The following is a 27,938-nucleotide window of genomic DNA, read 5'->3' as shown; positions in this document are numbered from 1 at the left end:
ACATTTCATGGAATTAAATTTTATACCCATGTTAGCTCTTAGAACAAAATACATCCGTCAGTATGGCCTTAGCCATCAGTAAGCCATATTTTCAAGTTGTTTTTCTTTTGTGAAAGAAAAGTGAAATCTTATTTCCTTTCTTTGGACACCACAAAACAATGGCACATCCATTAGTTTTATCTGCATCGAGAGCTTAAAATTAGGCTGTCTCAAATGCTATCATTATCATTATGTAAAATATGCTCTATTTGTTTAAATTCGCTAAAACCTAGTTCATATCATCTGCTTGTGTTGAATGCCAATCTGTTTGGTCAGGCTAAATGTTCATGTTAATTATAGTCTTTTAAGTAGATGGGACTGTTTGATCCTAAACATGAAATTATATATTTCTCAGTAAAATTTTACTGTTATATTCTTTATATTGATGGGACACTTTAAAATGCTTGGGCACGGAACTAATTACTTGTAGCTTACAGTTAAGATGTAAAAGTTAGGAGGGTTTTCTGCTTTTGCTTTAGAGACATTAGCAAAACATATGCCAAGAAATGTATAGTTCAGTGTGCTATATATTGAAGCTTACAGTAACTGTCCAGTGCACTTGTCTCGAATAATTCTTCAGAAAAATAATCCAGTAGATCACATCTGGAAAGAAGGGGGGGAAGAAATAACCGTCATTGGCACTTGGGGAAATAAATAGGAAATAAAAAGCTGTAATGATTGGTCTTCAGGAACTGATTTTCCTGCTATTTGATTGCATGACAGTGTAATGTCTCACATGGCTGTTGGCAGAGCCCCTAGATGCCCACTGATCTACCCACTTACCGTGTTTTGTAGCATTCTTTCAAGGGGATCCAAAGTCTTTGCCAACATAAATGTTTAGAAAAAGAAAGAGAAAGAAACAGCGGTCAAGTCCATTTCGGAGCTGTTCTGCACCCAACACACACAGCTTTCTTAGTGTAGTGGAAAGCCAAGCTTATGTCCAGCTTACAAGAAATAGCAGTAATAAAAACGTCTCTGCAATAAAAAAGTCCCACAGTTTAGTTTCAACTGCCAATTCTATAGCCAAGCCCTGGTGACATAATATAGAAAAACTGAAAAAAAAAAAAGTCAATGGTACACAGTTTTTATAAATAAAACTAGCACCTTAGTAGATTATATTCTCTGGAACCAAATAGAACACTATATTAGAATGTGAATTTCAAATGGGTTTCATTATTACTATTAATACTTACTCATATCACACTCTATATTAGTAAAACACCCCTTAGATCATTATATCCGCCCACAGAAAACATGAACCACACAACACCTACTTTTCTTTTTATACTTAGCTCTGCACATTAAACACACACACACACACACACACACACACACACACACACACACAACTGACTTCCCATGCAGCTTCTATAACTACTGCTCCTTTACTGTCCAAAACCAGAGAGGTATCCTTGCATTCATTGGAAAAGTAGTACCAATATGCAATTTGCTATCCATTCAGAAGAATAAGCCTTTGGGAAGAAAATGATGAAAGAACACCATAAGCAGGTGAACAACTAGCAGATTAAGAACAAAATCGAATAACTTGTACTTTATGTATTTTGTTTTTTGTACTTTATGTCAGAGATGATTAATATATAACTCTCAATTCACTTGGGATAGGTAATCACAAAGCCTCTCAGTAAACCAGAAACTTCATCATATTTTTCAGGAGTTTTAAATCCTTCTACATTTTAACCTGAGAAATATAATAATGAACACACTTGGTGATTCATGCAGGGTTACTTTCCTTCAGAAAGGACAAAGTTTGAAAGATACCTGAGAAGAGGCTTCAGAAAGTTCTCTTGATAATATTCTGTATACAAAACCCTGTGAGCTACCTCAAATCTGTTTTGGTAAAAGACGAGGTGCAAATACATTATTGTTGAAAAAAGTAATCTGAATAACTCAGGAGAAATTCACTATTTCTACCCCCTTAAAGGAATAAAATAAACCCAAATTCTCTTTTTCAACAGCAGCCTCTGCAAACAGTATGTTAAAAAGTAAGTGAGAGTACATGCTAGTTATTAGAAATACATAAAGCAAGATTAATGTATATTTTTATGTTTACCCTCTATCTTCAACTTGCATGTTTCTTTTTTCAATCACATCTTTTGGTAAGACTAGTGTCTTCATGATCCTTAAGCATGAATAAAGAGAGAAAAACATTTCTCCACTGAGTCATGTCTGGTTTCTTTTCAGTAGCAAAAGACCCTATTTAAAAGAAGCTCCGTGTAAAAATTATCAATAAATATACTGAAATATATACTTTAGAATGATATTTGAAACACATAAATACCTAAATGATATTAAATACCTCACTCAGTAGGCTTTGATTCTTTTAATTTGCTACATTTGTTGCTTAATGTAACCTTGGTCCTTCTCCTCACCCCTCCCCAAATGTGAATAGAATTGATTCACCCCCCAAATTTTAATTTAGAAAACACTTACCTACATTCCTCCCATTTGTGTTATTGTCTTTTGTTCAGCAAGCCTGTGGCTGTATCCAGGTGCTATTGGGGGCTCTCTGTGTGCTGGGTGGGTCTATGCTTGACCCCCCACCTCTCCTCTAGTGCTCCCCAAGCAGCAGATTTTGAGTGGGTACTTTTCCCTCATTATTTGTACTTTTCAAGCTACAAGTTTCAGACTATTTCCCTTTCTTTAAAAAAAAAAAACAAAACAAAACTTTTCATGTTTTATTTTTGAGAGAGAGACAGAGTGCAAGAGAGGGAGGGGCAGAGAGAGAGGGAGACACAGAATCTGAAGCAGGCTCCAGGCTCTGAGCTGTCATTACAGAGCCCGACGCGGGACTCGAACCCATGAAGAGTGAGGTCATGACCTGAGCTGAAGTTGGACACTTAACTGACTGAGCCACCTAGGCACCCCAGACTATTTCCCCCTCTTAATTCACTTTGAATTTTGGCATTTTAACTATTTTTCACAGATACTGAACTGGAAATTTTAGAAACAGTGGAAAAACCAGATCCTAATCAGCTCTTTTATTGAAATTATTTTGCTGGCTGCAGGTATTAGAGAGCAGTGCTGCCCAGAAACCAGAGGAAACCAAGTCACAGAAATTCCAAGCATAACCATCCAAGTGATAGGAACTTAGAAGGCTATTGAGCGGTAGAGAGCTTGCAGGAAGAAAATCTTCCCTAATTTCCACCTCTACCACCTGCATTTGATATAGAAATGTGTTTTGTATCGAATTGGACAGAGTCACACATTAAAACAAGTTGCCATCAAGGTTTTCCGGACTCACACTAAGGGACGGCTCTAGCACTTGGGAAGGGAGGTGTCCGTGTGTGATGGCAGGGCTCTAATAGCACGTGGGACCTGAAGTTGTCCCCAGACCTTCAGATCGCTCCTGTCTCCACAAGAAGGGAGGTCTCTGCTTGCGTCCTTCAGCCACTGAGCAAGGAGTGCTTCCTTCCTGGTCAGTAGGTTTGTGACCGCTCCATGGGTTTGTGATTGCTTTCAGTTTTCTTTGTGTCCAGATCGAACCAGGAGTCCTCTAGAAAATTCCGTACTATCGCAGCACCAAGGAGCACTTGGATTGATTGCAGCGGTCTCTGTAGGTATGGTTGGTTAATCTACTAAAGGGAAATAAGACCTGAGCAGTCAGATTTTCCTCCATCAGCTCCTGAGCTATGATATCTTGTGAGGGAATGTTGGAGAATGGCGTGAGAGCAGCAGTTGAATTTGAGTCTCCCGCTCCCAGATTGCTGGCCTTCTTGCCCAGCCTACATCTCACCACTCAGCCTTTTAATCCGTTACAGAATCTGATTCTGTCAGGAGGGCCTCAGGTCTAGATCTTTACCTGGTGTGGATAACTCTGCTCTCGAGAAGTTAGTGACAAGCCCCAGGATGTGAAAAAATGGTTTCCATGTAAATACTGCTGAACTTCCTGATGATTCTTGGGAAGAGGCTGACTGAATGTTAACATGTTACTTCTGAGTTGAAGTGCGCCTACTGTAGATCTAGGCTTGCATCATATTACTGCCATGTCTGTGTAGACTCCAAAAATCAGTGTCAGTACTTTCCAAGGTTTTCTTTTCTTTACTTCTGTACTCTCTTCTTCCTTAAGTTTGGCCTTAACATTTTGGTCTTGGGATGTTTTCAATGACTGTAAGGGAAGCAATACCTTGCATGGCAAGTTGAAATAATGTGATTTGTTATTAAGACTCGTATCTTTCTAGACAGGATAGTATTCTTCATTGCATTCTTTATATGACTAGCAATTTTATTTATTTATTTATCTATTCAGCATATCATATATTAGCACCATGTCTATAGGTAATATGATAGGTACTAGAGATACAAGAATTACAGGAAATGCTTCGTTTCCTCAAAAAGCTCTTTGACTGTTAGAGGATACAGACAAGTCAATGGTGATTTCTAGTACTGCGTGAGAAGTTCTGTGAGAGGCATATACCTAAGGTGGGTGTGTGTGGGGGGGATCTAGAAAAGCTTCCTTAAGTAATAATTTGCTGAACTTTAAGAATGAGTAGTATAGCCAGGTAAAGTCGGTGGGGGAGGCTGTATAAGGGAACATTGTGGCCAAAAGCATGAAGGAATGTGGAATGCAGGAAGCAGTTGAATAGAGCATGAGCTTCTGTAGGGTGAGTAGAGGTGTGGAGCCTCAAAAAGGGCCTGGATCGTGGAGGACTGGGTATGCCATGCTAAGGAGTTTATTTTGAATTCGGCAGGCAGTGGGCATGCAGTGAATGAAAGCAACATTTGATGCAGGGAACTCAGGGTCTAGGGATGTATCGGAGTGATTTATGGGAAAGTCTTGGGTAAGATTTTATGCTGATGTGAAGGAAAGGAACCCAGGCTGAGAGAGGGTAGAGACACAGGAAAGAGAAAGTATAATACATTGAACAATATCCATCTTTTTGCTCACACTTCCTGGATAACTGCAGTATCCACTGACTAGATTTTCTTATTTATTTATTTATTTATTTATTTATTTATTTATTTATTTTTGATAGCTGTTTTTATGGCTTGGCTTTTTTATTTATAGGTCTGCCCTTTTTGGTCTTTTGTTAAATCTTCCTCAATTTGAAAGTGAAATAGTAAACTAATGTCAAATGTTTTCCAAATTCTGTTTTAAGAATAATCCAGGTCTTTCAAAACTTCAGTAATGTGGGCTGTAAAAAAAAAAAAAAAAAAAAAAAAATCTGTAACTGCCCAACTGGTTTATGTCAACATTTTGGAAAGAATATCAGTCTTTAAAATGGCGTTAGAGATACAAACCCCCAGGGGAGTGAAGAATGCCTGGTGCATGCTAATTTTGTACTTATCCAGGTGGAAGAGAGAGAGGAATAGCCAAAGCTATAGATAGAACACAGGGATGTCAATTGCAACCTGGTGTCAGTTTGGGCTTGGCTCTCTTCACTAATCCCATATCAAAATGTTAGTGGTTTACTTATTTATTTCGAACCTGAGTCATATTAAGATCTTATTTGACAAATCTCATTTTGATTTATAGTCTGCGCTTTTGGCATGTGCTTTAATGGCATTAGCCAACTCTAGACACATACTGAATTCATTATGTACCTTATGTATGTAAGTAGTAATACTTCCTTTTAATGAACATACGGTCACATCAAAGTGCTGTGGAGTGGTTTTACAAAAGCGTCTTTGTGCAGCATTCCTCAGAAGTTCGGGACGTGTGTTAAGTGGAAGACTAATATGCTGTATTTCAAGTTATATTTTAATGGAGTAATATATTATAATTTTGCCCTCTCCTTCAGGTGAACAGACTGTTAGAGTCCGTTTGGGTCTTTGATTCTTAGGCTTAAGTGTTTAATTAGAATTCAGCATTCTTGATGTATAAATTTTTGCAAACAGATGAATTAAAAACTCATCAAATAAAATCAACTTTGAATATGTATCTTGAACTAGGATATTGATAAAGGTAGATGAGTGACTCTTTTTCTTCTTTGCTGTAAGTGGTAAGAGATTCACAGAACCTGCTTTTATAGCTAGCTCTGTATGTGGCAGCTACACCTTGGCCATGTCTGCTGAAACGTTTCTTGTCCTTGCAGTATGGACTGCCTTCAATGACTTTGAAGGGCAGGGCTTTCCCAAGGCAAGCTGGTAGGAGAAGTGAACCAGGAACAATCTGGCCTGCCTATGAGCAGTCTTCCAAAAGGGAGTGACTGTCTGCTGTCTTAGTACTCCTCATCTCAGTCCTTATCAGTGGAGGAGGCGGACTGAGCAGGGAAGCAGTGTTCTCAGTGAAGTGATGACCTGTGGAGTCAAGTGCATAACAGCATCTTGGGGATTCTTTAGGAGAAAGCACAGCATGTGTGTGTTTGTGTGTTTGTTGGCGGGGGGGGGGGGGTCTATGGCAGACAGTAGGCATCCTCCTGAAATGGAGAGACAGAGGCCAGTTCTTGAGGGAAGAGCTAGGCAGAACGTCAGAGCTCTGGCCACGTAAGTTTGAGATGAGAGCAGAGTTCTAGTCCAGGTAGGAACCTAGGGGTGCAAAGCAGATATTGTGCAGGCTTCTTATGCTTGCTGTGTCTGGCAGGGGACACTATAGCCTGGTAAGCACCAGGGATTCCTTGTCTAGGGGTTCCCTGAAGGTAGGTAACAGTTTATAGGCAGATTCTAATGCTGGAGGGATGAGACTCCTATATTGCCAAGTATGATCAAGACTGACTCAGGATTGACTCAGGGGCTGCTTAAGTCTGAGCCAGGATCTGTCTTTGACAATAGCCACTGACGAGCATTTCCAGGAAGACTTTGAGAATTGCTGGGAATATGGGCAAGAAACCCAACTCACTGAAGTATGGTATTTGACTATTTTTTTTCATTATAAAATAAAAGGGAAAACATTAGTAATAGTCTTGATATATCCCAGCCTTGTATTTAAAAGTTGTAAGTATAGCTAAAAATATATTTTTTCAATGTGACGTGCCATTGTATGATATCTAAATTTATCATTACTATTTTTATATTGTACGAGATGACTAGAAGTGTGAGGGTGTGAGTAGTTTTTGTTGGTTGGTTTCATTGGGGTTTTTTGTTTGTTTGTTTTTTCCATTAGAACCTTGCTGTATCTTACCATTCTGTAGCATTTCAGAGACAAGGAGAAGATTTTTTGACATTCGCTGAGGTCTTTTATGGTGAAACAACTGTTTTAATGGTACTATTTAATATTAAATTATGTAATAGTTTGTCAAAAGTGAGCCTGTAACCTATTTTTGAATCATTCATTTTTTAATTTTCTTACATATTTATTGAGTGCAGATTTGAATAAAACTCTAGAATATTAGAAATGTCTTCTCAAGTACAGGAAGGCATTGATTAGCTCTGTAGTCATTTTTTTCCCCCTTGAAGGGGACTTTCTGAACAACTTGGTGTGAAAATGTGGACAACACATGACAGGGTAAAGGAAACTTCACCTGAACCAAATGAACCATACATTTGTTATTGGGAGACTAGCTCAGCATAATGGTGGTGCTGGCAGCAAAAATAAACCAACTTCCCTCACTCCCTTCCTTCTATCCTTTCTTTCTCTTCCTCTTTTAAAAATTTACATTTTTCCCAGCTTTATTGAGGTATAAGTAAAAAAATTATAAGGTATTTAAAGTGTACAATGTGATGATTTGATATATGTATACATTGTGAAAGGATACTCATTGAGTTACAAAATTTTAACTTTTTATTCTCAAAATGTGCAAAGGTATACAAAAGGAGAAGAGAATTTTGGACTTACACGTACTGTCTCCACCTAGAACAATTGTCAACTCATGGGTAATCTTAACCTATTTTTTTTTCCTTTCCCCTTCTCTCTCTCTCTTCTTCTCTCTCTCTCTCTCTCTCTCTCGTATTTTTTCCCTCTAGAGCAGAGGTCAAATCCCTGCCTGCCTCTTATTTTGTGGGCTGAGAATGATTTTTACATTTATAATGGTTAAATTATGTGGCACAAAATTGTATAAAATTTACATTTTAGCATGTTCGTTTGTTTGGGTAATGTCCACAACAGAGTTGAGTACATCAATAGAGATCATACAGCCTTTACATAAAAAGTGCACCATCCCCAACTTAGAACATTTTAAAGTATAGTTAACTTATAAGGGCATTCTTCTTTTTTTTTTAAACTTTTATTTAAAAAAAAATAAAAAGCCGTTATTACAGCCAACCTAATCAAAGACAATTTTCAGTATCCTCCAGTATATCCATGTTCAAGTTTTATATGAGATGTAGTTTGGCCAGCTAGAAGTTGAAGTATCATTGATGGACAGAATAATGAAATATAATGTGTGTGTGTGTGTGTGTGTGTGTGTGTGTGCGTAAAGGGATTTTTTTAAAACTCAGAAATGTGCATTTTCTTTTTTTTTTTTAACTTTTTTAATGCTTATTTAGTCTAAAGAAAGAGAGAGAGAGACTGAGTGTGAGTGGAGGAGGGACAGAGAGAGAGGGAGACAAAGAATCCGAAGCAGGTTCCAGGCTCTGAGCTGTCAGCACAGAGCCCAATGCCAGGCTTAAACTCACGAACTGTGAGATCGTGACCTGAGCTGAAGTCGGACGCTTAACCCACTGAGCCATCCAGGCGCCCCTGAAATGTGCATTTTCAAATGAGATAATAGAATGCAATTATCTAAGTTATTTTTCTTTTTTTTAAATTTTTTTTGTTTAATGTTTATTTATTTTTTGAGACAGAGAGAGAAAGAGCATGAACAGGGGAGGGTCAGAGAGAGAGGGAGACACAGAATCTGAAACAGGCTCCGGGCTCCGAGCTGTCAGCACAGAGCCCGATGCGGGGCTCGAACCTACGGACCGCGAGATCATGACCTGGGCCGAAGTCGGGCGCTCGACCGACTGAGCCACCCAGGCGCCCCAGTCTAAGTTATTTTTCTAGCCTTTTTAAAAGTATGGGTAGTCATACTGAGTCATTGGCAATTTACAACTCAAGCTATTTTCTCAAAGTAGAATATCTTTTTTCTTACTATGGCTATTTTATTTTTTCTCCTCCGTGTTTAACTTTACAGAAGAACAAATCTGTTGGCTTTAAAAATATGGCTAGAGCATCTGGCATAGTATTTGATGATTGTGTTTGCAATATTGACATCATTTCATTGATAACTGCATTGTGCATAAACTTTGTCTTTTCATCTATCTATTCTACTAGCTGTTAGGAGGTAGTTAAGTGGCAGCAAAGCTAGGGCTATGTCAAGCTCATTCTCACAGCCTTTACACCTCAGTCTTCTGCCTCAGCATATGATCGTGATTGTAAAGGTTGAGAGTATCTATTATTTTCATTTCTCTCAGGGTGGTCAGGCTCTGCTAAGTTGATGATTACTAGCCAAACTCACAGGCTATTGAATTATAAATGGATTATTTTAGACAACAAATAGGTTAGCACCTTCCAACATACCAAGTACCAATTGTCCTTGCTGCAGGTAAATTGGTGGTGGTGATAGTTGGGGTGGATAGAACTAAGTCCCTGCTCTTCATTTATTGATTCTTATGGGAAACCAAATACCCCTTGTAGATCAGATGAGTCATAATTACTGTTGGAAAAAAAAAAAAATCCAGTAGGGCAAACTTACTTGAATAACCAAACTAAGATCAGAATTTTGCTTAGTAAATATCAAGTTCAAGTAGAAGCTGCTGGATATTCTTACTACAGTTTGAAACAATGCCTGTTAGATATATCTGTCAAATGAGTCTGAGGTTTTGTTTTTATAGTTAAAAAGAGTTCAATTCTTACTTGTCTTCCTCTTTTAGAGTTTCAAGCCCCAAATAAAGTTTCTCAGTAAACACTGAATGTGGGTTACTAAGAGATATTCTGATAACTGAGGAATATTTATGATTTGGATAACAAATAAAAGACTATCTCAAACAAAAGGGAAGGGAAGGTAAATTTAGTAGAAGGGTATGTTTTTTAACAGTAATAGCTTCATTCTTAGAAGGCTTCCCGGTTGACAAATGCTTCCGCTTATGGATTAATTGGATCATTGCAGTTACTCTAGAAGGTCGGCACAGAGCTTGGTGTTAACCTTATTTTGCAGATGAAAGAACAGATTCTGAGGGGCAAAAGGACCAGGCCCAGAATCAAGTCAGTCTGTGGCACGTGGGTCCTGAACGCAGGTATTCTGAGTCTCAAGCCCCCGGGTTCTCCCCGGGCGCCTAGAATTAGCCTGCTTTTCATGTTAATGTGACAGTACGCATTCTCTTCAATCAGTACATTAGGGTCTGGTCAGACTGATTTGATAACAATTTGATAAGGTGTGGAATCTTCCTGTGATTAGAGAGAGAAATCTGATAAGATACAGGACTCGCCATGCAACAGATAAAGGTTCTCAAAAGGCTGCTTCCAGTTAGAATTCCCCAGCCGGCCCTCAGCACACGGTCGCATGTATTTATTATGTAGCTCACACTCAGAATGGCCCCTGGGGCAGGTTGAACCATTCCAGCCGGTTTGTAAAAAGTTGTGTGCATAAACTCACACACAAATGAGGAGACGGGCACTGAAAGGTGGCTCCGTGTAAGTGAAAGGATTCTTTCACTCACTTTTGCCTGTCCCGTTTCCCATTAAAGGGCTTCTGCTTTGTTACAGAATTAGATTCTCAAGTTTCCAGTTCATTTCTTTGAAGTTTTATGAGCGCTATGTAGAAAATTGGTAGAGTGGCAGGAACCTGAGAGATCTCAAAGTTCCATTCTGTGGCTCAAGCGATGAGGAAACTGAGGCAGGGGTTGGGACTTGCCTCGAGTTTTAGGCACAGGCCTTGAGCAAGAGGCAGAAATGCTGGGAAGGCCGAAGACATAGCCTGAAAAATGAGGGACCCAAAATTATTTTTGGCAACCAGCGCCACAGATGCCATCCTGTGCCTGCACTGGTCCACCGAAGACTTTTAGTGCTGATTATTGTGTGTCACATCTTGTTCTGCCATCGCCGCAGGCGTCTCTGCCACTGCCACCCCCTAGAAAGGGGTGATGCTGCTGCTGTTTGCCTCCCCCTTCATACTGGATTTCTCATGGTCCCATGCTCTGGGTCACTAGCTCTAGGTTGAAGTCTGTCAAGAGCCTCTGATTGGAGCCAGGTCGGAAGCCTGAGTCTCAGCGGACCTTCTTTCTCTCCTGTGGGAGGTGGAGCCTTGAGCCCCTCTGTGAAACTTACATGGTGGAGAGAAGGGAGTTAGTTGCTGGGAAGCAAAAGCAAACGATATCCAGACGATTAGCTGTAATAGGAATACGCCCGGTCAGTGGCTGCTGGAGGAATTAGAACTTGGTTCTTTTGATTTTTCCCAATTTGTAGCAAGTGTTAATCTCCTTTATAAAGACTGGCAGAGACTCCCCACTTTTAAGAGAAAATGAAGTCAGCTGCATTAAGATTTGGTTATTCTGATATTTTGAAATGCTTATCCTGTCAATGCTGTTTTCCACTGGATTGAAAACCATTTCCCTGTCTTTCTTTCCACTGTGGCATACGAAAAAGAATAGTTGTTCCTCAGTGGTAAAAAGTGATGAGAGAGAAAAAGAGCAAACCATATTCACGAAGTGCAGAGATTAGAGATCAGTTGTTACACATTTCAAGGAAAGTTTGTCACAATGAGCGGTAAACCATTTCGAACTAGAAAGTAAACACAACGTTTTTGTTTTTATTTTTGAAGTATTTTAGGTTGTAGCCATATCTTCCAATTAAGGTGTAAAGCCATCTTGACTTTCCAGGAAATTTTTTTTTTTTTTTTACCTTTTAATAATAGTTAATATTTGTTGAGAGCCATTATGTTGTAACATACATCAGTTATCTTACTTATTCCTCACATTAACCCCATGTCAACCCCATTGTCATTCCCCTTGTGTAGATGACCGAATAGAACCTTAGATGAAGCAACTAGCGTGAGGTTTCATTGTTGGTAGGGAATGGACTTGACCAGAAGCACACGTTCCTATGAAATACACCTTGCAATCTTCTTAGAACATAGGAGAGACAAGAAGATGTGTGTGGAGTGCTATTCTTGGTGATATCTTAGGAAAACGGTAGAGGAAAGAGAAAGGAAATATGGTTAAGTATTGAAGAGCCTTTTTGGAACTTGTGACTTTTCCAAGTTAGACTGAAAATTTGCTCTTGTGTCCCAGAACCCTGGAGCGGCCGGACCAATCTGTTTTGATTTCTGCTCCCCACAGTGATCCTGAGCTCCATGCCTGGCACATCGTAGGTGTTTGTGAAACATTGGTAAGAGAAATAAGTCTCAAGCATCCTCAGGATAGTTATTTTGGGTTAAGATGCCACTCCTTCCAGACCATAGGGCTCAGGAAATGAAGGCCCTCACCGTCAAAGGTAGATATGCTAAGATAGTGAATCAGTGGCTTTAGTGCATTTCACAAACAACTGAGGAAGATTACCTCTGGTTTTAGGCCTCTGGTTTTAGGCCACGTATCTATAAGGTCTATAAAAGCCTCTCTATAGTGTGTCTGGCTGACTGACTTTACAACTTCATTTCAATTAATTTTTGTCTCATTACTTCTTTTCTCTTTTTCTCCCTTCAGAGTACAAAAGCCTGTTTTTGGCTTGTCCTAGAGAGAGAATTAATTGCCCTGGGGAGGCACCCAAGGGGAGGGGTCTTCACTGTAAATTGGATGTATAGCGCATTTTTGCACATATATGGATAATGCACACCCAGAGCATTCCGTTTGCAGTTACATGTGGTTATATTTTTGTTCAACTCTAGCTAGATTCCCAAGTGTCTGAAAAGTAGAAAACTTACTCTTCATTAGGTTCCTTTAAAACTTTTTTCAAGAAAGGAAAGTCCTGAGGGTATAGAAACTTTACGTACTTCAATATGTCACGTTAAGGCACTTCACAATGTTTCGTTTACAGGAGGCCAAAGACCACAGATCCACGCTGATTGCTAATTATTCAGATTGTAAATAGCTTGTTCAAGAACTTAGGGTGAGACAAAAGAAACAGGAAGGAACAAAAGGCCCACAATAATGAAAAGGATATTGTGAAGAGAAAGGCTGGGTAGAATTATGATGCAGGTCACATCCTGTGCCTGTATTTAATTGTACCTTTGTATTTAATAATAAAAATGATTACATGCTCCGTGCTAACAGGTGTCCCTTCCGGAGAACGGTAGTGTAGATAAGTGACAGCAAATTACTCCAATTCATAAACTTTGAATATGATGCTTTTATTTTGAGTTTTTCCGGTCTATACTAGAAGACATTTTCTGCAGAAGTATACATCAAACCAAGATGATTTTAACACTTAATTCCTGATAAGTATGTGTAAAATATAGATGAATACTTTGAAGTACGCATGAGAAAAAAAGTTACTTTACAGGCCCTATTTAATGAAACGGGGTTGTTTCATTAAAATGCCACGTCGCATTTCTGATAGTTTATGCTTCATATAAGCTTTGGATATAATTGCAAATTAGCAGTGATTAAAGTTTATAGTTGGTGGTCTTGCTGTTAGGGCTTAATTGCCTTGTCTGCATGTTCTCTACTTCTTGTTAATCTGGGCTGCCTCTCCTGACTGCCCTGCCTCAAATATAACTCCTGCACCAAGGATTTGCTCTCCCTGCCCCAGATTTTTCCCTCCATTGCCATTGTTGTGATTTCTAATTGTCTTATCAGTTGATTTTAGTTGATTTCATCGGTCTTCCCATTAGAGCGTGGTTCCATAATGCAAAAGACTAGGGTAATCCTATTCTCCCTACTCAGTGGACCCCTAAGCCTAGCATCGTGTCTGGCTCACAGTATGTACTCAGTAGTTGTTAAAGGGATCTGCCACCTGCTGTCCTAATCATACATCAAACCCTCGCTTGCTTTAACTTTACCACTGGCCTTCTCCTTTTGCTTGTGTTTTCACCAGAGATCTTGCGATAGAAGACATCCTGTTTCCACTGTCTGCTGGGCAGCTAGGTAGAGAGACAGTAGTTCTTTGGTTTAGTGGAGACCACAGCTATGGAGGGTAGAGTTGAGTGGTCAGCAGCTGTTCCTAGAATCTCTTAGTCTTGAGCACATTTCCCTTATTTGAGCAGTCTCTGACCTGTGATTTCTATAATCATGTACATTTACTCATTTATTCACTCAGCGCATTTTTGAATATCTACCAGGCAGCAAATGCTGTGGTAGGTACTAGGAAAGCAAAATGGAATAAGGTGCACTCTGTTCTTTTAGGAACATGTTATTAGAACCAAGGTTCTCTAGACCTGAAACGGTGCCTCTTTAGGGGTCTGTTGGAGACCTGATTTCTAGCACAGTTTCTGACACATTAAAAGCATTAGTACATATTTGCTCAATAAATGAGTGAGCGTTGAATGCAAATATTTAGAAAATAGTTTGTGGTGTAAAAAGTGTAGGTTCAAAGAGAGTAGAGAAGGCTATTGGGCCTGAGAGGAGTCAGGGAAGGTTTCATGAAGAAAAGATGAAAGTTGAATAGGCTACCAGGTAGGATAGGATGTCTCATGGAGTAGGGGCAACATAAGCAAAAAGAACAGCAGAGGCGTTTGAAAATGGCACTAGAGTCAGCCCAGAGATTTAGAGTCCATGTGAGGAGGTCATGGGCTTTGAGGCTCTTGGAACCATTAATTCCCTTATTCAGGTACCTCTTGCTCTAACTAGCTCTGTGGCACAGCCTAATCATCTTACTCCCATTTATTTTATACCATTTCTATGGGAAAATGAGTTGTGTTCAAAAATCACCATCTTAGAAGGCAGTTTTGAAGATAGAACCTATTTTTAATCAGGATTAATTTTATTAGAAAATTGGCTACACTGCCTGTATAAATTATCTATTGCCACAATTCCACATAACAAACAACCATAAACCCCCAAGAGTATAAAAATAGTTAGGATTTATTGTTCATGCACTGGGGTGGTCCTCTAGGTGGTTCTTCTGATCTTGTCTGGGGTTGGCTCAGAGATTCTTCTGGTTTCCCAAGAATTTGCACTAGTGTCTAGAGGTGTTGACTGCCAACCGATGCAGAATGGCCTTGGCCGAAATGACTGGGGGCAACTTGCCACATGCCTCTCATCGCCCTCCTGGTACCAGCAGCCTAGCCTGGGTGTGTCTTTTGGCTTTGTAGAGCCTCCTTTTTAAAATCACATCGATTAGTATCCCATTGACCAAAACAATTTCACGTGGCTGAGTCCAGGGTTAGAGTGGGAGAGGACACTGAAGATTCATAGCAAAGGGTTACAGGGAGGTATGAGGAATTTTTTGCAATATACTGCATAGTCCACAAAAGCCATTCGAATCAAGATTTTACTGTAATTCTAGAACTAATGGAAGAATATAATTTCCAGTTTTATTTTTCTGATTTCCTTTATAAAGTACCTGCCGTTTGGTCTTCATTCATGCCCTTTCTCCTTTTCGACATGCTGGGCCAAAGTGAGAGAGGCCAGAAATGAGGAGTAGGTTGAAGTGAAATCTTGAAAGGGGTAGGTAGCTATTGAGGACTAGCCATTACATGCACTGTATAATTTCAGAGGTGCTACCCAGCTCCTCTCCTTGTCTAGGACCCTGAAGCCCTGAGGAGTCCCCCTAAACATATGACCCTGTCCTTACAAGTCCAGAGCCATTCTCCACCGTATGTGGTAAGGTGCACCCTCCCTTAACTGCTTCACGAGCCTCCCTGATCCCTGCCATGCCCCACACAAATAATCACTTTTATAAATAATGTACTTTTGGAAATTGCATTGTTGCCACAATTGACTGTCAAAAGTATGTTCTCATGTTGAGTTTTCCTTTTCAATTTTATTCATCATATGAATTTAAGCCAGATTTTGTAATCCCCTCACACACACCCACCCACACGTGCACGCACACACACACACACACACACACACACACACACACACCCCTTTTCTACTCTGTTTCTACCTGCACTCTTCCCATCAGAAAGGGAAATTTTAAGTATAATCATTATATTAAATCAGCTCAAGTTTAGTAGGTTAGCCTTTGAATTGTCTTTGGCAGACTGCTAAGGAGAAGGTGCCCAAGAGGTCATTGTGACACCGTCAGTCTGAGAGAATGAATCAGGCCCTGTGGATTTTGTTAGGAATGGGATTTGAGCTTTAAGGAAGTGTTCTTTCTTTCAAGCATCCTTTCTCCCCCTGCCAGAAGTAGTCATATGATTGCCCCAGACCCAGATCAGGCATAGGGAGATGGAAGGAAATATTCTCAACATTTCAACAGTGGCAGGTTTTATTGATGTTGAAGTCATGGACAGGTGTTATTTTAGTCAAGAGCGTTTTTTTTTTGTTTTGTTTTTTGTTTTTTTTTTTCTAAAGGCTAGACTTTCTATACAGATTTCTGGGTCCATAGTTAGGTCTGTGCACTGTAAACGGCCATTTTAAACAGACGCTGTATTAAAAGAAGATTATATGTAGAATTTCAGGACATCATAGAATTTTAGATCTGAACAACCAGGAAAATGCCAGGAAATTTGTTACCTAGGGTTTTTGCGTATTTACTCATTCTTCACATCCTTTACACATTCAGGGATTATATCTTTTTTTTTTTTTTTTCCAGCTATTTTGCATGTTCACTTAGTTGCTAAACTCTGAAGCCCTCTGAGGAGAGCGATGTTGCTAGTCTCCAAAATATTTACGTTTGAGGCCTATCTTTTCCATGATCACATTCTAAAACACTTTTCACATAAAATACCTCTCACTATCCCGTACGCAGGGCCATGGAGAATTAAGGCAAAATCATTCTCTGCCACCACTGACCTTCATTCTTTGGGGTAGGTTGATTTAATATTGTGTTTTTCTAAACAAGGGAAAACAGTTACACCTTCCACCTCTTAGGAGCTTCCTCTCATACGAGTTGTAAGTTCAGTATGTGCACATATGTGAGATTTCAAGCGCAAAAGGAGAATAGAGTAGGAAACAGATTTTCACAGTCCCCGTCTGGGCCCTTGCGTCAGTGCCAATGTAAAGCTATTCACTGATCCGTGAGTAGTATCATGTTGCCTGGCTCTCAGGAAGCGGATTGGAAAATCCAAGCTTAATAAGCAGATCAATGGGGTGGGGGAGTTGAGATGATTGTATCACATTCCAGTGACATGCAGTGTTGTCAAAAACGTTGTCTCCAGACACAAAATTACAGGAGGCATATAGATACCTTTCAAAATGTCAGCAAAGGGGGTTGGAGGGGGAATTTAGTTAAGAATAGTGGAAATTTACCATTTCTTCCAGGAAGCATACACTGAGAGCATCTGGGTATCTCAGGATAAAGGGTGAATTGAATGTGCATTGAGGAGGAGAGCTACCAGGAATCCAAGGAGGTACATGAATTAACTGAATGTCTGCAGAGAAGGGAACTTCTGGGTGGAGATGTGAGCTCCCGGGGCCCGGAGGAAAGTCCAACTGCTGACTCCTCGGTTTTTAAGAACTTACAGTAGCTGTGTTTGCACTCCCCTGCAGAGCCAGGGGAAATATGTGGGGTCAGTCTTAAGGGAATCATTCATCACCATTTCTTCTCCTGTCACACTTATTCAACTTAAATATAAGGACTACTTTGGGTTGAAGTTCAGATTTTCCACATTTCTGGGGTTTATCTGCTTCTCTCACATTTCTTGCCACCAACTTATTGATGTCTGAAGTTTCTTTAACACGAGACAAAAACAATCCATTGTTAGATACACAGCTATAACTCTCTAAAGAATATATATATATATATATATATATATATAAAGACTATTTACATTTAAAGACTATTTATATAAATCTATGAGACTGTAAATCTAAGGCTATAAATTAACCTGTTTATTTAACTCACAGAATGGAATTTGGCTAAACTTAATACTTACTGGATACCTGTTCTGTGCTTGGCACTAATGAGGGGAAAAAAAAGAAAAAAAAGATGAATGAGAAAGGCTTTCTGCCTTGCCGTGAGTGGGATGAAGAGGTGGGAAATTGTCTGGTGACTACAGTGGGAGGTGAGCTCTGGGAGAAGAGCGACTACCCTGTGTCTCTTCACCAGTGTGTTCTCTGCATTTATGTCAGACCCTGACTCATAATCAAGGCTTATTTTTTTTTTTATAATTTTTTTTCGACGTTTATTTATTTTTGGGACAGAGAGAGACAGAGCATGAACGGGGGAGGGGCAGAGAGAGAGGGAGACACAGAATCGGAAACAGGCTCCAGGCTCTGAGCCATCAGCCTGACGCGGGGCTCGAACTCACGGACCGCGAGATCGTGACCTGGCTGAAGTTGGACGCTTAACCGACTGCGCCACCCAGGCGCCCCAAGGCTTATTATTTCTTTAAGTTGATGGATACATGGCTGAACATAATATCATAAGGGCTACTAAAAATGTATATACAAGATGTGATACTGACTCAGAATAAGGGATGAACAACTTTGCCTTGGAGGGACTCAGATACGGTGAGACTTCAAGGGGATATTTGAACCAGGTCACAAGGGATGAAGAGGAGTTTTCCAGAGCTTCCAGAATAGAATTTCAGCCAGAAGAATTAGCGTGGACAAATGCAAGAAGGTGTTAAATGGCATGAATGTTGAGGGAGTTGCAAAAATGTAACAATCCTAAGTAGTAAGTATAATGGGAGTGGAAGAATTATGGCAGGTGAGGATCATCCCAGGAAGGGCCGTCCTTCATAAGTAAGTGCCATGCTGATTTGGGTCAAGGCAGGGGCTACTGGGTAGCAGAGTGGATGGGCATGGGAGATAAGGACCAAAGAAGCTTCTTTCCTCCTCACACTTTGAACGGACGATCTTGTTTACCTTAAAAGTCTCAGGATTTGGAAATTAATTGAGGCATCTCTTAGTATAGAAGCAACAGAGCTTGATCAAGTATACCAAAGCTGTTCCAGTGAGACTTTATATTTTGATAAGGTATTAAAAGAGAGATTTTGTGTGTTCAAAGCTTAGAGTTGTGTTACTGGATGATTGTGTAATAGATACACTGCTTTATGAAGTAATCTGTCAGTTAACAAATGGGTTTTCTGCCTGGTCCCTTTCAATAGTGACTTCTGTGTAGGATTTAAGAGAGTTAATATACACATGGCTTTCCAGAGACTTGTCCAGTGTGTAAATCAAGGCACACCTGGTGGGGTGTGAGGCTTGCTACCTTACAAACATGGCTTGGATTTCTTGTACTGCCCATAGGGTGTTTCACTGTTAGGTACATAAATCTCCCAGAAGGATTGGATAGAATGGGTACTCTCTTTAATTTAGAGAGAAGATCTATAATGGAATTCTCAGTGTCTTTGGTCTGTTTGCATGCATTTAACTTGGTGGAACATATTCCAATTTTAAATGAGCCCTACATTAATAGAAGTTGGTTTCTTAGACTTAACTTTAAATGTGTCTGCTATTTTAATAGCAACTTTAGAGTCAAACTGAGTTGAAATTGATACAAATGCTACCAGTCTTTCTTCCCACTGAATTCAGCTACCGCTGCTGTTGTTTTCCTTTCTTCCTCTACTTTCATTTTTTAATTTTGGGATGAAATAGCCCCTTATTCTGCATGTTGAAGTTTAATGTATGTTCTCTACTGATAGAGGACTTAATGGAGAGGGAAAGGCTCTTGGCTGATTGTATTAGTTCAGCAGTTTTAGAATAAGATGTTTGTGGGGAGGGGTGGCAGAATCTTCAGTCATTGATTCTCTCTTTATAACTTTGCCCTTTTAGCTGGAACAGATTACCTGTGCAGGGCTTCTGGCCCTGCACAGGCGGAATCACAAGGAAGAAACTTTACATAAACCATTTATACTAAATGTTTGGTATGCTGGCAACATAAATCAACAACAATATCCATTACAAATTCATCCCTTTATCAGTATTATCTTGATAGAACTGATCCCAGTGTGTGGGAATTTGAACCCTGATTCAATACATCTAGCCCTGAGTAATTAATTATTCAGGGCACAGAGAACCTGGCCCCTGCAATGTAGAGTAATTCTTCCTGGTCAGCGTGAACTCCACTGGCAATAATAAATAGAAAACGTCTCTAGTGATGCCAGTATTTTAAAGTGATTAATCATCTTCCCCCACCCCCCCCTTCACCTCCCTCTTAGTTTTCTTTAACTAGGATTTTTCAGCAATAAATCTTTAACAATACAGGTAGGAATTGTTCTGTAATTAAATTTTGCCCTGCTTAATTTCTTACCTTTTATGTGTGATTAAAAAAAAATGTTACATTTTAAGGAGCTCTGATCAAGAGTCAAACCAAGAAAAATCCTTTTATAGAATGCATAGAGATGCTCTATGGGGGATTAAGCTCTTGATTTTGAATATTAGATAGAGCACATACTCATAAAAATTGTTAATCAACACCAGTTGGGGTGTCAAATATTCTGAGGTTTTGAATTGCTTCACTTTCGTGCATACGGGTTGTCTGTATTAGGAAAAGTCTGACATGTACATATGTTCCCGAGCTGCGAGAATAATTACTTACTTCTTAACTTTCAGCTAATTGATGTGAGCTCCGTACGAAAGGGGTATTTTTTGGCCTTTCGGCGGTATACAAAAGTGCACTTGGTGAAATGGCAGGTAAATGCCTGGCCGAGAACGACCATGTATTTTTAAATCATGCCCTATAGAGCTGACCAGCCATCATGTAGATTCTGGGTGACAGGGACAGATGTGACATATCTGTTGTGACACACTTCTGTTCCACCAGTCTGTGGCTCGAGGTGACTCCTGTCCCTCCTCTGATGCTTTCCCCTGCTGCAGGACAACACAACGATGCACGGATGAACCTTGCCATTGCCCTCACTGCTGCCAGGTACGGGGCTGCCACAGCCAATTACATGGAGGTCGTGAGCTTGCTCAAGAAGACAGACCCCCACACGGGGAAAGAGCGAGTGAGCGGTGCACGGTGTAAGGACGTGCTCACAGGTACGCCGAGGCCCTAGCGGGAAGGTCTTTCTTAGCATCTTGCCTCGCCGATGTAATGACTGAATCATAATTTTTCTGTCACTTCTCTTTTATTTAAGCCAGATTTCAGAGTCATATTAATTATATTCCTTATTGTCAACAATGACTGGTTTAACATGAAAATTTTCCCTTGTGGTACTTGGCAATTTTTCCCCTTTGTGTTAAATAACAATAATGATAATGATAATAATAAATGCCCACAAAATTCCCACAGCTAGGAAGGTATTCCGTTTTCTGGACAAAAACATGTTATTAATAAAATTAAATAAGCGTGCCAAGTTTCAAAGTAAGTGACACAGGCAGTGCATTTATACATCGTTAGAGTCAATCACTTTACCTTTGGTTGGATTTTCCATTCTTGTCCTGGTTCTGTGGCCACTTAGGCAGAGCTTCACAATCACCTCGTTTCCTTGAACAAAACCAACACTGAGACCTATGTTGTCTCACGGCAGCGCTGTTGACACATTTGAGTTTTAGGGAGAAAGCGGATTATTTACTCACCCGGCTTTCTTCACGTTTGGCGCTCAGATGCCGGGCACTTCGCAAAATAGACTGAGAACCGAGATGACGAAGCGGCACGTTCTTTCTTCGATTTGGACTTGTGTTGGGTAGACCGACTCGGATGCAAGCCCTTTGTGTGGCTTTTCAGTAACTGGCTGCTCGTGTCCCTTCGTGTGGTGCACAGTGTACTTCGCCATAGGTTAAGTTTATAGGTAAATTAATAACCCAAAGCATCGGTGAGCAGGGAAACAAATGGGGTGTGTGATTGATGCTGCTTTCTTTCACAGGGCAGGAATTTGATGTGAGAGCCAAATGCGTTATCAATGCTACGGGACCTTTCACAGACACCGTGCGCAAAATGGATGATAAGAACGCCGCAGCTATCTGCCAGCCGAGCGCTGGTGTCCACATTGTGATGCCTGGTTATTACAGGTAACTGTGTGCCAACTCGGCACCCTTGCAAGGGGGACAGGAAATCGGTTGCATTTATTCTTTCAGCACACTTTTTTTTTTAAAGCTTCTTCATTTATTTTTGAGAGAGAGAGAATGAGAGTGAGAGAGCGAGAGCACGAGCTGGGAAGGGGCAGAGAGAGAGAGGGAGACACAGAATCCGAAGCAGGCTCCAGGCTTCAAGCTGCCAGCACAGAGCCCGATGCGGGGCTCGAACCCACAAACCGTGAGATCGTGACCTGAGCTGAATTCCAAAGCTTAACCAACAGAGCCACCCAGGTGCCCCTCAGCCCACTTTTCTTACTGGATGGTCTAGCTTCCTGTTCAAAATGAGGAGAAATAAGCAAAGGAACTCTTCCAAAACACAAAATACAATCCAGACTTGGGAATTTCTTAGCTTTTACGGCAATACTCACTTCTAGGGGTTAATGATTTGGGATCTATTGTTGTACTTTCTTCAGTGTACTCACCTTCAGAAATTACACCTTAGTATTTTTGAATGTTAATTAAAATATTAAGGGTAAATTTTGTAAAAAAAAATTCCACGAAGGGCATATTTTAATTAAAACACTAAAAAAATAATTTTATAAATACTCAAATTGGCTTATGAAGAATCTGAACATGAAGACCTCTCGTGTACTCTTATGTTTATGACTTTTGAAATGCGTTGTGAATCATGTAACCATGATGAGAGTATGGAATATGTGTACCCTTTTTATCTCCATATGTGGTAAATCCAGTAGGCAAACTAGTAATTTTGTATGGAGTAATGATCTATGCTCCTGGTATTCACTATGATATTATCTATAGTTGAGAAATATTAGAAACTCCTTAAGTGCTAACCTTAATAGAATGGATAAGTTAATTGTGGCATATCTGCACAAGGGAATATTATATAGTCATTAAAAATTGTAATTATAAATAACTTTAATGTTTTAGGAAAACATTAACAATACCCTGTTAGTTTAGAATGAAGGATGTAAGATTAAATGTGTAATGTGATCTCAACACTGCGTAAATATAGAAAAAAGACTACAAGGAAATACATCAAATACTAACGGTGATTATCTCTAGGTAATACGATTATGGGTAACAGTTAAAGGTGGTAATTTCTAGGTAACGTGGTTAGGATGAGAGTTATCTCTTCCATGTTGTAATACATTTCTGTAAAGTTATATCAGTCTTTTAATATTTGATTAAATGGATGAACAGAATCTGTATTTTGTTTAATATCTACATTCTCCTGGGATGCTATCCTGCTATGTTATGTGATGCTGCTGTTTCATCAGTTTTTCAATAACCAAATCTTCCCAAAAAGACTCCAGGATACACCTAATTTGTACCAAATTCACTTCTCCCAAGAAAAATATTACACTTCTATTAAAAAAAATATGAAAGTCCATTTTTTATCCACCAACTTCCAAGATTTCTGTCTCATTTTTAAATGTCTATGTGTGATAAGTAGACCATCATTAGTATTTTAATTGAGGACTAAAGAAACCAAGGTGTTTCAGTCTTGATAATAAAACTTTACGTAGCAGTACTTAATAGAGTTTTAAAATCTGGAACCGGAGTTTTGTTAAATGAAAAGGAGAGAAGTAAATACATGTAAATATGCAAATGTTTCTTGTATATAGAGAAGTTTTCAACAATAGTTTCATTCATAATCATATGCATCTATTTTGTATTAGATTAAAAATATGCGAAGACAGCTAGTTTATAAGGGTTTTTTTGGAGGGGTTTTTTTCTTTAATATCTTTTAGGCTATGGATATAAGACCTACGCTACAGACACACACATTTGCATATTTGTTTAGATCCTAGTAGATTCAATATATCCTCATGTGTTATTATGTTTCATGTTTTCTTCACTATTGTCCTGTGATGTCAGAGGATTCATTATTCCCTAATTTAATTCTGCCACTTAATAGATATCATTTGGGGCAGGCCATTTGAATTTTGTAAACCTTAGTTTGCCCATCATTAAAATGGGGAGCCAGGGGGTAAATTAAGGTGATACCTTGATGTACTACTTGATGTTCACCACTTTACCTCTTACAGACTGTTTGGCCTTGGCAAGCTACTTCTTTCAGCTTCTGGTTCCTTATCTCAAGGTAGTACCTGATTTGTATACATTTTGACAATGATCCTGCGATCCTTTGTATCTATTTTGTTGACTGCTCTTCATGCAGTGTCTAATAGTGACCAGTAAATATTTCCTGAATGAATCCTACTAACTTTTTTGTGTTAACTTGACCAAATAGAGATTGTTGCTTTTTTAAAAGTGAAAATTCAATGTAACACCTATAAGGGATATTTTTGATATAGAAAAGTGAAACTATGAAAACAAAACATGATTCTTCATTTTATTGCTCTGATAACCCATGTATATAAAAATAAATGCGTTCAAGTAATCGCTGTAGAAAATAGAAGGACACAAAAGGAAAAGTGAGAGCCTCTCTCTTCTTCCTCATGCCCCCCTGCCTTATTCCCCATTTCAGTTGTTCTCTGGTAATCAGTAACACTTCCTAGGATTCCTTCTGTAAAACTGTGTGTTCATACTTGCACAAACGTCTATCCTTTTATTTTTTTTTTTATTTTTTTTTTTTAATTTTTTTTTTCAACGTTTATTTATTTTTGGGACAGAGAGAGACAGAGCATGAACGGGGGAGGGGCAGAGAGAGAGGGAGACGCAGAATCGGAAACAGGCTCCAGGCTCCAGGCTCCAAGCCATCAGCCCAGAGCCTGACGCGGGGCTCGAACTCACGGACCGCGAGATCGTGACCTGGCTGAAGTCGGACGCTTAACCGACTGCGCCACCCAGGCGCCCCAACGTCTATCCTTTTAAACATTTTACATGAAAGAGGTAATGCTACACCATATAGTTCTGTACTAAACTTTATAATACGCTAATAACAGAGTAGATAGGTGCTTTTAAAGAAATATAAATATATATCACCTGGATGTAATATTTTCAAAACAGGATGCCTTTCTTAATCCCCAGAATTTGTCATTAGCTTCAGGGCACCTCCCCATAAAGCGTGAAAGTGTGAGTTACAGCTGGGCCTGCTTCAGATGCAGTAAGTGATCTCATGCCACTTTGGGAGGAATTAATGTCCCCATTTTTAGCACCTTGAACTGTAACCGCTATACCTCCTGTTAGAAACCTTCCGGGAGTGGTTTGCAGCCCAATTCCTGCTCAGGGTCTGCCGCAGATGAGCTCCTTAGTTTTGGATACTGGCCTGGATTAAGGGTTTATTCCCTTCTAGCCCTGACCTTCAGGCATCCCAGAGGGCTGGTTTTGCTCTCCATATCAATTCACTTTCTTGGGTGGGGCTGGGAGATGTCAGACTGAAATGGCTGCCTGGGCTCATCAGTCAGTCACACTCAGTTATAGCTCGAGGGTTCCACTTGGCCCTCAGGGATGAGTCAGACCTCCTGGGGCTGCCCCATACACTGGGTGGTGGCACCTTAAGGTCTAACATTTCCACTAGAACCTGATCAGTTTAGATATGTAGTGAGTCCTGTAGCCACTGATTTGTTGAGTGTAGGCTGCTAAATGTAAGGCAAGGACCATGTGTATGTCATGTTGGGCTGTTTTGGGAGTAGTATCTTTATGGCATTTGTTAACCTTGTTATGACCCTCAAAGACATGTGCCATGGTAGCAGACATTTTGTTTGCATTATTTCAGTTTCCAAAAACCCAGAACACAGAAATCATTTAATTTTAAAGGTGCTGTTTAGTTTACATGAAGAACAAACCTGAAATTTCCATCAGAGTTGCGGTGAGATGCTCTTTTTAAAGCAGCCACAATGCACGATGACTTTACACACATGAAAATAATCATCTCCTCCTTCTACCTATAGGTGTTTTTTTACCCCTGACAAGAAGTCAGGTTTCTGGGGGGGTGTTGTTGTGGTGGGGGTGGTTGTTGTTGTTTCTGTATCGCTGTGTGCGTACTGTTAGCTCTAACACTGGTTGCTAAGTAGTTAACAATAAATTGATTTCAGTTGAAATAAGGGTACTTGAGGAAGCCAGTGGTCTGCGTGAGAAAAATGTTCGTTATGTTTAATCCTAGACGCACACGTAAATTAGCAGCGTGGTTTTCCTCCTGATGTCAGTGAATCAGACATATTGAGGAAAGACCTACGCGTCCCTGTCCTGTATAGACCATCACTACAGGTGCTCTCCATTTTCAAACTTTAGTGTGACCTTGCAGAATTAATCCTTCATAAGAAAACAAATGTTTCCCAAAGGGAGAGTATGAATTAGGTAATTTAGAACTGATGAAAGGTATTTCCAAGTGGATTCTTAAATTTTTATACCATTCATTACTAGCTTTGTCTTCCCTCTGTGCTTGTTAATTTTATGTTTGACACATATGTCTTCACTTAAGCAGTTGATTCTCTACAGGATCCAGTTATGCGTGTGTTGGTAACCATCACCTTCACCCTTTAAACTGCTTTTATTGCATTGGAAGGTTTTAAAGGATTCAGTAGTTGTGCTTTCCTAATAGCATTTCATGTCTAGGTTGTTGAATATAATAATTTTATGCAAAATTTTGTCGGGTTTATTGAGTTACTTAAGTACCTCATATGATATCTGCTCTATAAAATGATCATGCATAAAATATACCAACATATAATTTGTTCCTTAAATGTTAGGAGATGCAGTTTATTCTTTTGTTTCAACATGGTGCTATTTATCAGATTGAAGCTTGAACTCTGAATGAATTCCCAGCCCCAAAGTGACTGATTTAATGTAAGGGCATATTAACCCAGGATCAAATCAGTTGCTTACAAACTACGTAATTAACTAGTGTCTTTTAAGATTTTTTTAAAGAGAGTCTTAGGAGAAACACAAAGAAAAAAATATAAAATATTCGATACTTACAGTTTTCAATATATAAAAATGAAAGTAAAATTATTTCCTTCAACCCTGAATGAAGATGAAATCTTAGCTGAAGGTTTAAATGATTGACCCACTTCTGTGATGCATTTTGCGTATGTTAAGTAGGACTGTGGCCCACTCTCTCCGTGTCTCTCACGGATCCTGTAGACAGTGGTTCTACAAAGGCTCTGTAGAAATGGCAGCATTTCCAGTACTCAGTCACGGCTCAGTCAGTTAAGCATCTGACTTCAGCTTAGGTCACGACCCCACGGTTGGTGAGTTCGAGCCCCATGTCGGGCCCTGTGCTGACAGCTCAGAGCCTGGAGCCTGCTTTGGATTCTGTGTCTCCCCCTCTCTCTGCCCTTCCCCTGCGTGCTTGCTCTCTCTCCTTCACAAAAAATAAACATCAAAAAAAAAAAAAAAAAAGAAATGGCAGCATTTCATGGGACTCATGGTTCTTTGCAACAAAAGCTTTACACTCTTTGTGGTTTACATAAAGAAGATGTATATGCTAAGCTGACTATAGATTTCTTTTTTTTTTTTCAAGTAATTTTGTAGCTCTTTTTTTTTTTTTTTTGAACAAGTTGTATGCCCAACATGAGGTTTAACTAAAGACCCCAAGATCAAGAGTCACGTGCTGTACCCACTGAGCCAGCCAGGTATCCCTAGATTTCTTTTTCATGAAATAAATTATTGTTGTTTACTTTTAAGCACTTGTTAGGCCCTCACCCTTATACAATTGAATCAATATGAGTTTTTTTTTTTAAGTTTTTTCAGAGGAATGATAAACATAAAAAGTTTACGCTTTTTTAAAATTTACGGGTATAGGAGGGACTTCTTGAAATTTATTTAAACCAAATGGAATTGTGTTTTCTATTTAAGAAATTTCATTAATAGAAGCTGAAAATGCCTTTAACATTGGCTTGCTATGAGAATTCAGTCAGACTGAAACAGCTCTCTGAAGATTGGTAGGGCCTGTTTGAACATGACACTTTAAGATCATCCCGCCCCTTTTTCAACTTCTCCAAATTTCTTTGAATGGTTCATGAATGCATGAAAACAATAGTTTCTGATTTAATGAGACAACTGGACAGGTTTTGTTAATATTTCTAGTTGCTTATTATTTCTGGTGTGTTTTATAATTTGGTTTTAAAATATTAAGTATGTGTTAGTGAAAA

At 39.5% G+C, this 27,938-nt stretch overlaps 1 protein-coding gene across 3 annotated transcripts in view; it reads left to right on the top strand.

The window, feature by feature from the left end:
- Positions 1–27,938, top strand: part of GPD2 (glycerol-3-phosphate dehydrogenase 2) — a 140,665-nt gene that overhangs the window by 82,523 nt on the left and 30,204 nt on the right. For all 3 annotated transcript variants that reach the window (XM_047082915.1, XM_047082916.1, XM_047082917.1), the window contains exons 7-8: positions 20,716–20,880; positions 21,708–21,852. In XM_047082915.1, the coding sequence (XP_046938871.1) occupies positions 20,716–20,880; positions 21,708–21,852 (310 nt within the window). The remainder of the gene's footprint in view (positions 1–20,715; positions 20,881–21,707; positions 21,853–27,938) is intronic.

This window comes from Lynx rufus, unplaced genomic scaffold (genome assembly GCF_022079265.1).
Source record: "Lynx rufus isolate CCGP_SWC_20201006 ecotype Redwood Valley unplaced genomic scaffold, mLynRuf1.p SCAF_2, whole genome shotgun sequence".
Lineage (NCBI taxonomy): Eukaryota > Metazoa > Chordata > Mammalia > Carnivora > Felidae > Lynx > Lynx rufus.
The sequence above is the reverse complement of the archived record's forward strand: the minus strand, read 5'-3'. Positions and strand labels throughout refer to the sequence as shown.